General features: G+C 35.3%; 1 protein-coding gene across 1 annotated transcript in view; it reads left to right on the top strand.

Annotated features, from left to right (window-relative positions):
* Positions 1-3,679: 3,679 nt before the first annotated feature.
* The window catches only part of SMC5 (structural maintenance of chromosomes 5), a 61,523-nt gene continuing 48,369 nt past the window's right edge, over positions 3,680-16,833 (top strand). Inside the window, 1 exon segment of the mRNA XM_074280714.1 lies at positions 3,680-4,078. Coding sequence (XP_074136815.1) covers positions 3,900-4,078 — 179 coding nt within the window. The 5' untranslated portion in view covers positions 3,680-3,899.

Genomic DNA, 16,833 nt, shown 5'->3' with positions numbered 1-16,833 from the left:
AAGTTCTGTTAAAACAAATTTGAATACACAGACCAACATGGATTTATTTTTTAAAAGACAGAAGCATGGACAAGTACTGAGGCTGAATAGAAAACTAACAGAATACTGTAACAATAATGGCACAGAATGCTCAGAATGATCTAAGGCTAGATAGAGAAAAAAGAGAAAGCAGAGCCAAGGTCATAGAGTAACAGAAGTACAGTAAACTTCCCTCACTAAATTCCAACAAACAGAACTAGAAAACACATCAAGTGGCATCCTGATAGGGAAATCCAAGACAAAATTACAGTGAGTTATTTTTCCAGCCCAGGATGACATAAGGAAAAAGAGATAGAGGTCTGTGGACACTGGGAAATAGATCTGGTCAGGAAAAAGTACCACAGGAGGAGCTCTCCAGCCTTTTAAAGAAAGGTACAGTACATGAAGAGGAAGTCCTAGACCCATGCAGGGTACCCTGAGACTTATACCAAAACACCTCAATGGAGACAGGTGTCAACTGGCACCTTTGTTACTCATATTCATTTCCCAAAGATTGAAAGTGGACCGGGAAGAGGATTTGTTCCAAGAGATTAAGAGTTTTAATTAACTACAAGCTAAGTATGAGTCAGAAAAAAAATTACATTATAGCTAAAAATATTAATAGTATCTTGAGCTTCACTAATCAGTGTTCAGGATTAGGGGCACAAATAGTGCCATTACTATCTGTCACAGTCACATACTATCTAGCATATTGTGTTTAGTCAGTGATGTTATATTTTTAAAAGCTAGGGAGAGGCCTAAAATGGCATAGGAATCAAGAGAGGATGCCGTATGTGGACTAATTAAAGGAATTAGAGATATTTAGCCCAGAAAAAAAAAAAAAGAAAAAGAAAAAATTAGGGGGAATATTCAAGAATGTACTAGTAGATGTTTACCAACTCACTCTAAATGTATACATGATACATTTTTAAGTTTAATATGCATTAATTTCTTTATCAGTCAAGACAATCAACAAAGCAATAAAACAAATCATGATATTTGTAACATTTGTAGATTTCTGAAATATAAATGCTCACACTGAAAATTTTAAAAATGACTTTCTAAAGTATGGAGAAGCTGCCTTCAGTATCCTGGCATTGAAGGCCAAAGGCCAAGAACCTGTCTCCTTGCTAAATTTCTGAATGTCACAAGATTCACAACCCAGTCAAATCTCATTCATATTAACCCCTACCTACTGAGTAGACTTCCTAATTCTTCAAAGTCTATTCATGCTTGCCTAGTTGGTTGGGACAGACTACCTACTGCTACGGGATGAGAAACACACCACGTCTTGCTCATATCTGTCGTGTAAGAGAGGTGGGCAGCTGAAGGTTCTGCCAAAACTTTAAGGATCAACCTTCATCTTCTAGTCATTTGCCTCCATCCACAGAACTTACAGCTATCTAGTCTGGATTTACTCCTAAATAGTTGGCATTCTCCTATTCCATTCCAATTATGCAGAACCTCCAAAATTTACATTTCTAGTGATGTGTACATTTACTACATACAAATCCTTGTCTTGCTTTGCTAACTTCTTCTTCTGCTAACTTCTTCAAGGAGCTTGGCCTGCCTATGAGTACATATGGCCTGCCTATGAGTACATATATCTCATTTCATATATATATATATATATATATATATATATATATATATATATACACACACAAATATTTTTAAAATACCTTTGCTTAGGTTGGAGACTGTCTGAGCCTGAATTCTTTCAGAGGTTGTACCATGACACATACCTGATGCCTCAACAATACCAGAAACACAAGACTAATAAAATAAAAATTATAATTTACCCCCAAAAGAAAGAAAATAGGATCCACACAAAGTTTTGGGTTTTTTTAATGTATAATTTTAAGATTGTGGACAAAATGGAGAAGCACTATTTCATCTTAGTCTTTTGCTTGACCTTCATCTATGTCAGTCCCACTGGTTTCCCTAAGGGTCTATCCTAGACCTTCTCTATTCTTTCCACATTTAAGTTTGTTGTATCTCATCAGCTCTAATGAGTTCAATTATCATCTTTGCCAACTTAGGGTGGAAAATGACAGCTGTACTGATTGAGAACTATGGAGACTGAATGTGGATAGAAACATTTTTCTTTCTTATGGATTTTTTCCCTCTTGGTCTGATTTTTCTTGTATAATATTACAAATATGGAAATATGTTTAAAAGGATTGTGCATATTTAACCTATATAAGATTGCTTGCTTTCTTGGGGAGGAAGGACATAAGGGAGAAAGAAAAATTTGGAACACAGTCTTACAAAGATGAATGTTAAAAACTATCTTTACAATATTTGGAAAAATAAAATACTATTTAAAAATTATCTTTATGCAGCTAATTCTCAGGTCAATATATCTAGTTTTCTAGTTCCACATTACTAATTGCCTATGAAATATTTTGAAGTGGATATCCTGTAAGGATTTCAAATTCAGGATTTCCAGAACTAATTATCTTTTCTACATAAGTCTACTTCTTGTCTAAACTTTCCTATTATTGAGGGAACTATGCTCCTTTCAGTCACCCAAGACTGCAAGCTAATGTAAGTACTTTTAATTTAAAAAAAAAAAAAAAAAAAAAAAAAAAAACTTGCTGGAGGCTTTTGACTTTTTTAGAAATTGAGACATGATTTTCTAAACTGATGTGATTTCTGTGATGTAGGTAACTCCTCAGCGAAGAAAGCAATTTTTCATGTCTGGGAATTGGAGAGAGGGGTTCTGAGAGGTTTTGCGACTGGAGAGGAAGAGAATTCACACAGTCAATAATATGCTGTTGTTGTGGATCTTGTTTACTGTATCATTGTATCAGACTATGTCACTGATTTTTGTTTTTTACTATTGATTTCTGTCATCTTATATTTTCTTTTTTCCATCTCTGTTACTTCAGTACCTTATTATCTGGTATTTTAACAATTTTTTAAAAAATGTATTAAGTATTTGACTTGCTCATTTTGCCTTTTGCTGGATTTCTTCGTGTTTGTTTTGTTTTGTTGGGGGGGCGGGGGAGTTAAGGAGATTTCTGGGTGTGTCTGAGAAGTCTAGATCATTTTGAAACCGACATTATCACCTTCTCCTCTTGCTTGTTCTGAGTTACCTTTTTTTGGATTTTTTTGGCCAGGAGACAGAAATGGTTTGTCATTCCTTCTCCAACTCAGAGTAAGAATTGAAACAAACAAGAGTCTCTCAGAGCACAGATTTGAATTTAAGATGACGAGTCTTCCGTACTCCAGGCCCAGCATGACAGCACTCCATTCACTGTGGCACCTAGCTGCCCTCTTCATAACAACAACAACAATAAAGAATGACCTCCAGTGCACATTTAGAGAGAAAGTTATGGGAAGAAACTCAAATTGCTTGAGATGAGGGACACCCAGATTGACTAATCCCTTTAGTTCCTAAAATCAGGAGTCTGATCTCGAACCACTCCTCCCTCGCTTTCCACAATTCTCCCTTTGCTCCAACTCAATCACAAAAGAAAAGAGATTAGAAGAAGTCTTAAAACCCGCCTCTCCCCTACTCCCCACAACCTTTCAGCTCTTCTCTTTTCTCTCCCGATTCTTTCCTTCCTCGCCCGCCTTTATTCGTCTGCTGAGTATGACGTAGAGCGACTAGCGGATCCATTTCCGTTGAAACTGAAAGTTTTCTCCGGAAGGCGCGGCCAGCAGTCCAGCGGAACCGAGGCGGAGGGAAAAAAGGCTAGGCCAAGGAGCCGCGCAGGCGCAGACGCGGGAGCCGGAACCCCCGCGCGCGCTTTTTCTGCGCGGGAGTCGCTATCGAAAGGCTTCTCCTTTCTTTTCTTCTCCTTTCCGTCCTTCTTTTCTTTTTCGTCCTGGAGAGAGTGGAAGCCGAAATCGGGGCAGTTGAGTCGGCAGCGATGGCGACTACTGGTAAGAGGAAGGCGGACTCGGAGGTGGGTCACCCTAAGAAGACGGCTCTGGATCTCGAAGAGACTAGATGGGGGAAAAAAGGAAGCCTCCTGCCTCCGCCTTCGCGGGCGATGCTGTCAGGATTCGTAGAGGGCTCCATCGTACGCATCACCATGGAGAACTTCCTGTGAGTAAAGCCGGGGTGGGAGCGCTAAGGCTGGACCCTAGCGGCGGGAATCTTTAGGCCGCCTCTAGGGCCTGTTGCGCGAATCCCAGCTGTCCCTGCCCCTCCCCCCAAGTCTAGTCCCTCTTTCTTCCTCCACCTTCCAGTGCCCAATCCTTTGCCTTATCCCTTCTTCCAACCCATCTATTCCCTCTTACTATCTCCTCCCCCCTCTCTCCAGCCTATCCTGACCCCCAAGCCTTGCCGATCATTAAAAATTGCATTCTAAGGGCTTATTTTGTGCAAGCACCTTAAGATTGTTAGACTTGGAAGGGACCGCAGAGCTTATCGAGGACAGGAATTGTTACCTTTTTGTGTCTTAAACCCAACCCCTATGACAATCCTGTTGAAGCCGATGGACCCCATCCCCGAATAATATTTTTAAATAACTGGGGGAAATGCTAAATTTCATATAATGAAAATTAAGAGTCCCCCCTCCCCTTAATTCACGGAATGACTGAAATATCTACATAGATAACCTTTTTCCCTCAGGTAAAGAACCCTTGATTTAGTGTAATTTTTTTGTTTTTGTTTTTGTTTTTTAAACAAGGAAGGAAAATACAAGAGTCCGATAGTAGCCGAGCAAATATTTAAATCCCAGGTCTTTTGTTTTGAATCTAGTTGGTTGGGATTTTTTTTGGTTTTGTTTTCATTTGTGCCTTTTCCTGTTCATTTTCTATTCTGAATATACACTTCCCCTTTCAGCTCCCAGGATGAAAATCCCATTCCTTAAACTGCTGCTTCTGGGCTTTCTCTGATTCCTAAATAGCCGAGTTGCATTATCTTCATTTATTTTGAGTTGGGAAAGGAAATTATTTTAATACTTTGACTTTCAGCGTGATGCAGAGTGTTGAGGTTTGTTTGTTTTTTCCCTCTTCCACTTTGGTAATCAGCATTGGTAGCTCTCCCCTGTAAGATTGAATTTGTCTGGTAATGAGGGCCAGAGATACACATGCTGAATTTATTTTTCGTATACCTCCACATGAAATTGAGTTTTGAAAAGGAGACAGTTTACACGATTATTAAACCTTTGCTGGTTTTACAAAACAATTAGATATTTCTGTTAAATTCTAAATTCTATTTACCAGTCTAGAAAGTTTCTTCATTTGGGAGAATTAGTACTAGCTTCTGACATAAAAGACTTAAAAGTTTTGAAAAGTACCTTAGATGTATGTGTGTGGGTTTTTTAAAATCTGTGTTTATTTACATTTGTGTAGTTTATAAATTTGCATATTGTTTTAGGTCCTGTCCTTTTCATTTGGGTTTGTTTTGTGTTGTAATTATGAGTATTTTTTTCTATTTCATAGATCATTTGAGTTATAAGGTGAAACTTGATTTTATGTATGAGAAAACTAAGATAGATTGAGAAAAGGTAACATCTAGGATCATACAGGACAAGAGTTCAGATTTTCTTATCCTAGTCCAATATTTATTCAGCCACCTAAATATTTTTAAGCAGTATCTTTACAGTAAGCTATTTGTTACTAGATTACTGTGCCATTCAGTACTATATTTAATAGTTCTGTGCTAAGTGCTGAAGATACAAAGAAAGATAAAAAATAGCACTCGATTCCAAGAAGCTCACAAGCTAATGGGGGAGACAGCCTGGAAATAACTGTACAAACAAACTAAATTGGAAATATTAAACAGGGATTGGTAAAGGCTTATAAAAGATGGAATTTTAACTGGGACTTGAAGGGGAGGCAGGAAGAAAAAATGTAGCATGGTAGAAAGCCAGTGAAAATGCCTGGAATCAGGAAATGATCTGTTATGTTCCTAGGAACAAATATCAAGGAGCCCAGGCTGTGGATAGCAGTATGTGGGAAGTGAAAAAGGAGTATAAGGTATAAAGGAAGATTGGGGAGGAAAGTGGAGTAGATTTCAAAGGGCTGTGAGGTTTTTATATTTGATCTTGGATGTGAGAGGGAGCCACTAGAGTTCACTGAGAAAGGGTTGAAATGGAAAATCACTTTGACAACTGAAATGAGGATGGATTGGAAGAGAAAGAGACTTGTGGAAGGAAGACCAATCCCCAAACTATTGGCAATTCAGATGGGCCTACACCAATGTGGAGGCAGTGTTAGAGGCAAATAGGGAATATGTATATATATAGGAGTAAAATCAACAAACATTGGCAACAGATTGGATATGGGGAAATGAGAGTGAGAAGTTTAGGATAAGCCTTGATAAGTTTTGAACATTTGAGCCTTTATCAAAGAAAAGAGGGTAATAGTGTTGAGAAGTAAAGAAAGATAAAGATTGGCAAAAGGCCATGCCAGTTAAAAAATCATTGGTAACAATGTAGAGAGTTTTTGTTGAACCATTGTTGAACAACCTTGTTCAAGGTAGGAAGCTAAACTAGATGATTTAATGGAATGCAATGAAGAGCAATAAATACTGGAAATTCAGGGAAGATTTATATGAATTAATACAAAGTGAAATAAGTAGAAACATCCAGTTTCTTTGATATTTTTCCAGTTATATGTAAAGACAATTTTCAACTTTCGTTTTTACAAAATTCTGAGTTTCTAATTTTTCTCCCTAAAATGGTAATTTGATGCATGTTCAACATTCATTTGTTGTAAAACATTTTGTTCCAAATTTTTCTCTCTTACTCCTTTGCCCCCCCCTCTGATAAAGGTTAAATATGTACTATCTTTTTAAACATTTCCATATTTGTTATGTTGTGCAAAAAAAAAAAAAAAAAAACCAAAAAGAAATAAACCCAACAAACAAAAATATTATGTTTTGATCCACTTTGAATTTCCATAGTTCTCTTTCTGGATGTGATTGGCATTTTTTTCCATCCCAACTCTAATTAGAATTCCCATTGTTGAGAAAAATTTGAGTCTGTCATTAGCTGATCATCATATAATCTTCTTATTACTGTGCCCAGTGTTCTCCTGGTTCTTCTCAGTTCAGTCAACATCAGTTAATGTAATTCTTAATAGCTTTTTTGAAATCAGCTTGCTCATCATTTCTTATAGAACAATAATATTCCATTAACTTCATAGATCATAACTTATTCAACTATTCCCTACCTGATGGGCATCCACTCAATTTTTAGTTTTTTGTCACTACAAAAAAAGCTGCTATAAACATTTTTGCACATGTAGGTCTTTTTCCCTTTTTTATGATCCCTTTTTAGATACAGACCCAGTAGAAATACTGTTAGATCAAAAGGATGTACAGTTTGGTAGCCATTGGGGCATAGTTCCATGAAAAAGGTATAGTGTAAAGTAAATGAGGAAAAGTTGAGTCCTTGAATGACCAATTAAATTTATTCAAGTTGTGTTTTGTGGAGGGAAAAGATTTTTTAAGCAAGAGAGTTGCATGGCTAGAGAAAGCTAATTTGTTGGATTCTAGGATTGTCCTGCTTGGAAGGATTTTTTTTTTTTTTTTTTTTTTTTTACATCAGTGGCAAGGAATCATCCAACTTTTGCTTGAAAGCCTCTTAATGATTAGAAGCTATATTACCCAACTATCTGCCTATAAAACCAACAGTCTAATAAAGTGGATGATAATTAAAAAAAATAAGTATTGCCCACATTAACATAAGGGAAATTATGATAACACTAACTTAGAAAAACCAATTTAGTAAACTATAAATGATATCTCTAAGAAAAACTTCAGCTGTTTGAAAAAATAAGTTTAAAAAGAGTTCTATCAAATCTCTTCTGTCACAAATATTGTTTTGTTGCCTAAGCCAGGTATAGCAAAAACAGAAACAAAACAATCCTAGTAGTTATAGACTAATTTCCTTTTAAAGCAAGATTATAGCAATATATCACAAAGATAATATACTGTGATTAAGCAGAATTTATTCTAAAAATGTAGGGGAGGTTTAATATTAGGAAATCTATAAGTGTAATTTAGCATCAGTATCAAAAACAACCAAAAAAAATCACTATTAGGTCAATAGATGGAGAATTTTTTTTTTTTTTTTAACAAAATACAACATCCATTTCAATTAAAAGCAATACCAAGTCCAGAAAAAAAAAATAGAAGTTTTCTTAAATAATAAGTAGTAGCTATCTAAAACTGAAGTCTTTCAGTAAGATTAGAGGTAAAGCAATGATGTCCATTATCAACATTCATATTCATTATTGTACTATAGCAGTGACAAGAAAAAGAAATTGAAAAGATAAGAATAATCAGTAAAGAAATCTATCACTCTTTGCAGATTATATTATGGTGTATTTTAAGTGGAGAATTAGCATAGAATTAGAATTAGCTAGAGCATCAATTAAAAACAATTAAAATTTTAGCAAAATTGCAGAATATAAAACAAACCCTTATAAATCATCAACATTTCTGTATACTACTAACAAAATCCAACACAAAGAATTAGATATTTTATTTAAAATGAATGCAGATGTTTGAGAAGAGGACCAAAATTTTGTTGATTAATTAATTAACTATGTTAATCAAGTTGGTGTATGCAGCCGTGGCTGATAAGACACACAATATGAGTTTGGAATGCTCTGTCACAGGTCAGATATAAATCCCTGTGAACATTTGGGGTGGGTTGTCTAACTGTGCATCTTTCATTTCTGTTGAGCTAATTCAATTCTACTTTGCTCATAGAATACATCTTCTCTAATGAGGGTGTCCTATGCTGAGCAGTCCAGTGCTAGTGTCTCCTGTATCAATCAATCAATTGTAAAATTCTTGACACTATCCTTGTGTATCTTTTTCTGACCATTTTGTGAATGCTTGACCCATGTGAGTTTTTCATAAAAGTCTTTTTGGCATTCCAGTAGTTTGGTCAGCCCACCAGAGTTGTAGTATTCTCAGTAGTAGAGTGAATGTTTGACAGTTTAGTTCAAGAAAGGATCTCAATGTCTGGTATTTAATACACAAAACAAAGTTCACCCAAATACAGATCTAAATAATTGGAGAAATGTTAACTGCTCATGAGTAGATTGAGACAATAATATAAAAATGACAGTACTACCTAAATTGACATATTCAGTGCCATTTCATTCAAACTACCAAAGAATTACTTTGAAGAGCTAGGGAAAAAAAATAACAAAATTCTTGTGGAAGAACAAAATGTCAAGAATATCAAGGCAATCAATGGAGAAAATGTGAAGGAAAGACATCTATCAATACCAGGTCTCAAAATATAAAGTACTCATCAAAACAGTTTGGGATTGGATAAAAAAAATAGAGTAGTTGATCAATATGCAATAGATAGAAGCAAATGAGCATAGTAATCTAGTGTTTGAATCTCATTTATCAGGATAAGAACTCACTATTTGACAACTGCTAGGAAAACAGGAAAGTCATCTGGCAGAAACTAAGCATAGACCACAAATAGACCCAAATCATAAGGGGGGGGGCGGGAATTACTTGTCAGGTCTATAGCTGGAGAAAGAGTTCATGACCAAAAAAGAGATAGAGATTTCATGGAAGATAAAATGGATAATTTTACTTATATAAATTAAAAAGGTTTTGAACAAACAAAACCATTACACTCTCAAATTTTTTAAATTTATTTTTTTATTTATAATTTTTTTTCACAGTATATATGCATGAGTAATTTTTTTTTATATAATATTATCCCTTGTATTCATTTTTCCAAATTATCCACTCCCTCCCTCTACTCTCTCCCCTTGATGACAGGCAATCCCATACATTTTACATATGTTACAATATAACCTAGATAAAATATATGTGTGTAAATACCATTTTCTTGTTGCACATTAAGTATTAGATTCCGGAGGTATAAGTAACCTGGGTAGATAGACAGTAGTGCTAACAATATACATTCACTTCCCAGTGTTCCTTCTCTGGGTGTAGTTATTTCTGTCCATCATTGATCAACTGGAAGTGAGTTGGATCTTCTTTATGTTGAAGATATCCACTTCCATCAGAATACATCTTCATACAGTATTGTTGTTGAAGTGTACAGCGATCTTCTGGTTCTATTCATTTCACTCAGCATCAGTTGATGTAAGTCTCTCCAAGGCTCTCTGTATTCCTCCTGCTGGTCATTTCTTACAGAGCAATAATATTCCATAACATTCATATAACATAATTTACCCAACCATTCTCCAATTGATGGACATCCATTCATCTTCCAGTTTCTAGCCACTACAAAAAGAGCTGCCACAAACATTTTGGCACATACAGGTCCCTTTCCGCTCTTTAGTATTTCTTTGGGATATAAGCCCAATAGCAGCAATGCTGGATCAAAGGGTATGCACAGTTTGATAACTTTTTGAGCATAGTTCCAAATTGCTCGCCAGATGGGCCGGATTCTTTCACAACTCCACCAACAATGTATTAGTGTCCCAGTTTTCCCACATCCCCTCCAACATTCATCATTATTTGTTCCTGTCATCTTAGCCAATCTGACAGGTGCATTACACTCAAAATCAAAAGAAAAAAAGAAGCAGGAAATGGGGATGGGAAGGAAGGTTACAGCAAGTTTCTGTGAGAAAGGTCTCATTTCTCAAAAGAGCCATTCCTAGTTGATAGCTAGGCAAAGGATATGAATAAGAAGTTTTCACAAAGTTTTTCCTTATCTCAACCCAAAATCTATGTGCTATTTAACCTGTTAAACACTGCTTTTAGTTCTGCCTTTTAAAGAGTTAATTTTTATTCTATGTGGGTTTTTTCAAATTTTTAAAGACATCTGTCATAATCCTTAAGTTTGCTGCATTTCTTTCAGATGATCCTTATATGGCCTTAAGTTCCATAACTATTGTATTCACTTCTTTAGTTGTGTCCAAGGTTATCCTTTCTGAACTAAACACAGTACTCTAGACATAGTGTAATCACAATAAGGTGGAACAGGATTGTGAATGAATAAATTTATTAAGCACTTATTTTGTGCCAAGCACTGTGCTAAGTGCTTCCATTACAAAGTCCCTACATTTGGGGAGCTTGAATTCTTAAAGAAGATAGTGTGTGGGGTTGTGTTAGAGAATAAGAGAGAGAAAAAGGGACAATGTGGAGACAGAAGGATAGAAGACCATTTTCCAAGACAGTTTTGGTCTATAAAGGGATGGTGAGTTGTTCCATAGAATTCAACTGTTGTCATTTCCAAGAGATTGGGGCCTGTGAACTTCAAAGAAAAATTTTATAGTCATATTTCAAAATAATGGTTTCCTCTGTAGTTGTTTATCTCTTATTTAGGGCATTAAAAATGTTATTCTGAAAAAAGGTCCATAGGCTTCATCAAATTGTCAAAAAGACCCAAAAAGGGTTAAAAGAACCCCTGTTCTAGAGCAAGAGGTAGAAAACAGGATTGGATGAAAGATTTGGGGAAGAGTAGAGGGTGGGTGTAATGTGTTCACTTACTTTCAAGATGGCATAGGTGGACATCCGGGGGGGATCTGGAGCTAGCTAAATATAAAGTAAATTGATAAGTAAAGTTGAATAAATTAAGTAAATTTGAACTCTCAGTCACCATTTAAAATGAGTGTTCAAAGATCACTATAGATGCAAGCCTTGAAATTAAGACTTACCTTTTGGACAGAAGACATGGCTACTAAAAAGTAAGAGACATTTTGCCAACAAAGATTCATATAGTCAGAGCTATGCTTTTCTAATAATAATGTATGTCTAAACCTCATAAAAATTGTTTTTGAATTGTGGTGCAGAAGACTCTTAAGAATCCCTTGAATAATAAGGAAATCAAATCAGTCAATACTTGATGAAATTCAAGCTATTCCTTGGAAAGATAACTACTGAAGCTAAAGTATAAGTACTTTGATCATATAATGAGAAGATAAGACTCATTGGAAAAAACTATGATGTTGGGAAAGATTGAAAGCAAAAGGGGATATAGAAGATGAGTTGGATAGATAGTGTCAAGGAACAACAAACATGAGTTTAGACAGACTTCTGGAAATAGTAGAGTATAGAAGAACCAAAAGTCATTCAGACATGACTGAACAGCAAGGGTCCCAGAGACTGAGGACATATATTTGAAGGTCTGGTACAGAGAGAAATAGGGCAGGGAAGGTAGACAAATGACAAGATGATTTGAGTAAATGGATGGAAGGGATATGAAGCTGAATATTTGGTCTGGAGCAAACTAGATACAGTGTGGACTCTGCTTTTCTTTAAAAAACCTAGTTAGCATTAATCATATTATTAACCTTGTAGTCCACTAAAGGATTATTTTCCCTACTGCCATTTTTTCACATTAACTGTTTTGACATGCATCCACCTAAGTACATATAAGATCTATACAATATAAATGGAAGATAATCTCAGAAAGAAAACATTAGTAAAAGAGGAATAACAAGGGTGGCATTTTGTAGAAGATAGACTAGCTGAGATAGGATAACTGAGTGGTTTTTTTTATGTTTTTTTGTATTAATTTTATAATAATAACATTTTTTGACAGTACATATGCATAGGTAATTTTTTACAACATTATCCCTTGTACTCCCTTCTGTTCTGAATTTTCCCCTCCTTCCCTCCATCCCCTCCCCTAGATGGCAGGCATTCCCATACATATTAAATATGTTATAGTATATCCTAGATACAATATATGTGTGCAGAACCGAATTTTGTTGTTGTTGTCATTGTTGTTGTTGTTGCTGCAAAGGTTGAATTGGATTCGGAAGGTAAAAATAATCTGGGAAGAAAAACAAAAAATGCAAACAGTTTACACTCATTTCCCAGTGGTCCTCTGGCTGTAGCTGATTCTGTCCATCATTGATCACTGGAACTGAATTCGAATTTCTCTATGTTGAAGATATCCACTTCCATCAGAATGCATCCTCATATGGGGCAGCTAGGTGGCGCAGTGGATAGAGCACTAGCCCTGAATTCAGGAGGACCCAAGTTCAAATGTGGTCTCAGACACTAAACACTTCCTAGCTGTTTTGACCCTGGGCAAGTCACTTAACTCCAGCCTCAGGGGGGTAGAAAAAAAAGAATACATCCTCATACAGTATTGTTGTTGAAGTGTATAATGATCTCCTAGTTCTGCTCATTTCACTCAGCATCAGTTGATGTCTCTCCAAGCTGGTCTGTATTCATCCTGCTGGTCATTTCTTACAGAACAATAATATTCTATAATATTCATATACCATAATTTACCCAACCATTCTCCAATTGATGGGCATCCATTCATTTTCCAGTTTCTAGCCACTACAAAAAGGGCTGCCACAAACATTTTTGCACATACAGGTCCCTTTCCCTTCTTTAGTATTTCCTTGAGATATAAGCCCAGTAGTAGCACTGAGATAGCTGAGTTTTAAAGACAGTCAGGAATAAACCATTGAAAGGCACTGAATTGGGAAATGGAGTCTATAGGTTTACAACAGCAAGAGGACAGGTGTCACTGGATTAGATAGAAAGTGCTGAAAGAGAAAGTAGAGATGAAAGCTTTTTTAGTAGAAGTCTATATGAAAGAGAATGAGGTTTTGAACTTCATTTGAAAGTGGTGCTTGTGGGAGTGAAAAAGAAGAGATGTATTAAGACATTGAAGTCAAAACAGTAGGACTTGACAGTTGTGTTAACTATTTGGGAGAACAGTATATTGGGGAGTGGTGATAGGACCAAGAAAGATCTCCTGCAGATGGTGCCACTTGAACCCAGTCTTGAAGGAACCAAATATTGAAAGAGGTGGAGATAAGAAAAACATTCCAGTTATAGGGAATAGGCATTGTAATAACATGAAGATGGGAGATGAAGGGAAAACATTTGAGTGCTAATGAATCTCTTCCAGGAACCTATATAATGCAATCCAAGTATGATTACCTGTCACCTACTGAATGGAAAGTGGGAGAAGCATTTGAACTAGATGGATAATGAACTAGTTAAATGGATGAATCCTAAGATCCCTTGTACTATCTTTCACCTGCAAACATGAGCATCTTCAATACCATTCCATCTTCACCTTAAACCTTTGTGCTAGGTTTCCATCATATTGACAGACATCTTTGGCGTGCAGTCATTCTCTCCTCTACTACTTTTCTGACATTTATGATCCTCAAATTATATTATCTCTGATGTTATGTCATTTTAGGAATCTTCTGTAATTTTGGCATCTACCTTGTTGGAAGAACCTTAAGATGGTATTTTGTTCTATCAAATCATATGTACTTTTTTTTTTTTTTTAAAGTAATTAAATAAGTGGAATTATATCCTCTACATCAGTGGTATTGAATTCAAATGAAAAAGAGCTCAACTGTCTATACATTAACTTAGAAAACCTACATATTCACATGTTGGTTTGTGGTTTTTATTTACTTTAGTAAACATTTCTTAATTGTATTTTAATCTTATTCCAGGTCACACCTGGGGATTTTGCAGCAGTGAGTTTGACACCTGTTTCACATAGTATTTTCAATCAATTGTGGAGTGAAAAAGATGTGTGATATGCCATGGAAAATGACTGAAAGCCTCCTCATTGCCTACTAATAATGTTATCAAGAATTCCTTCAATACATGAGATGAAAAACTGTCAATTGTTTTGTTTAAATCTTATCATTAAATTTCTGCCCATATATACAGCATTCCACTCATCTAGCAGTCTTCTGTCAAAAAAAAAAAAAAAAAAAATGAGGCTAATTTGACATGAAGAGGCTATGATGACTTTTTGTAACCATTGCTTTCTTAAATAAATGTTCACTAACCATCTCTTCTAAACATGTGATTTTTTAAAATTTTGATCTCCAGATTCTCTTCTTCCCTTCAGCCATCTTTACCCATTGAAAAGACAAGCAATAAACTATCTTTCTATTTTATTTTAATTTTTTTTCCAATTAAAACACTCTGCTTTTCATCCCATTCTCTCTCCATTTGGAAAGGAAAGAAAAACAAAACCCTTGTAATAAATATACCTAATCAAGCCAAAAAAAGGGGGAGGCACTTAGCTATGCCCCCCCCCCAAAATATATCTCATTTTGCAACCCTAATAATCTCATCACTTCCTTGTCATTGATTATCTCTTGAATGATCTACTCTGGAATTTTTCTAGGAATTGAAGTTAAATTTTCTGCCTTTATTTGCAGAGTATATTTTGAAAATTAGGACTGCTCTTCTGCAGTTATATACCTTTCAGTGACTGGCAGACATATATATCTGTCAGCTTTTTCAGTACTTTTACTATATGACCTTTTAGGATGTAATTCATCTGAACTTGATGATTGAACCCAAGAGCAGCTTTATGTTTATTATCAGCTCCCCATTAGTCTTTTTTCTTCTATCCTTTCCAAACCAAGGATGAATCTTTTGGGGAGAGAAAACAAACAGAACAATAAGAATTGAGATGCTTTTTTTGTTTAGCCGCCAATACTTTTTTATTGTCTTCTTTATAATAACTTTTTTTTTTTTTTTTTTTTTTTAAAGTCTGCCTTGGTTGGTGAGCTTCTTTACATTTACTTCAGTTCATCTGATAGCAAGTTAGTTGCTAACTATTTGGAATTAGGGAAGGGACATTGCATGTCCTGTCTCTTCTTGCTTAAGCTGAGACAATAAAAATCAGGCAAGATTGGTCTCAGGAGTCCCAGATTAAGGCATTAGTTTTTGGTTTAGGATTTCCTTAATTCAAAATTCTGATCCCCCTACCCAACCTTTATTTTGAGAGACCTTTCTATTTTTTGTTGGGTTTTTGGTTTATTTGTTTGTTTTTTTTTCCTTTTCCTGAACTTTTTAACCCACTTCTTTTACTAGATCAAAGGTAATTTGAGTATATTTTTACTAAATGGATTGTTTGAATCCTTGGGCTTTGATCAAGAGATAAAAAGTAATTATTTGGGCATCAAAGAATGAAACAGTTCATGATCTCAAGGAGCTTTTTTTTTTTTTTTTTTTAAAGAGGAGAATTATAAGTGTGTGAATATATACAATAAGTATAAAGTCACTGCCAAGTAATTAGGAGAGGGGATCTCACTAGTAGTTGGTTGAATCTTGGAGGAGGTGGTGTTCAGTACCTCTTGTTGAAGTGAGGCAGTAGGGAGGAGGGAGTATTTGTTAAGAGTAGGGCCATGGACATAGTAGTCACAGTGAGCCTAAAGTAGGCCAGGGCTAGGTTATAAAGGACTTTAAAAATAATTATATCTTCTAGGGTCAATAGGGAGTCATTGAAATTGTTCCTTTGAGTAATGGAATAATAAACTCTCACAGATGAAAAGGGAAGGTGTTTTTAAATAGCATTTCTGATACAATGGTTCCCCAAATTTCACAACATAAGAAAAAATTTTGAAAAACAAAAATAACATACACAATATCATTTATTTAAAACATGAAGCAACACTTATCAGTAATATATCATCAATTTAGTAAAGGACATTTCCAAATTATCTTACATAGAAAATCATTTACTTGATCACTTTTGACATTTTAAATTTATTGTATTCAAGAGCAATTTAGAATTGCATAGTGTTTTCTTTACAATCATGTGATTCTCACCACTACTCTGTTAGGTGGGTACTAACTACAGTTAACTTTTTTTTTTTCTATATGACTTTAAAAAAAATTAGGAACTTACATTCTTATAGGGAAAAATAACCTGAGGAGGCAAAGTTCTAGAGATCTCCTGTTCACATCTAAAATCTCCACCTCTGATAATTATTTGATGTCCTTGTGGATTTCAATTTTTTAATTTAAGTTTCATTTTTCCAATTCATAAGTTTGAACACAAAATCCCATCCATTTCTCATAAGCTTGATTTAAGTAGGGAAGTAGAGGCGACACTGATAAGAGTTATATGAAGTAGATTTGGGAGAGTGTAATGGTTCGATTTG

Source organism: Sminthopsis crassicaudata, chromosome 1 (genome assembly GCF_048593235.1).
Source record: "Sminthopsis crassicaudata isolate SCR6 chromosome 1, ASM4859323v1, whole genome shotgun sequence".
Classification (NCBI taxonomy): Eukaryota; Metazoa; Chordata; class Mammalia; order Dasyuromorphia; family Dasyuridae; genus Sminthopsis; species Sminthopsis crassicaudata.
The sequence above is the reverse complement of the archived record's forward strand: the minus strand, read 5'-3'. Positions and strand labels throughout refer to the sequence as shown.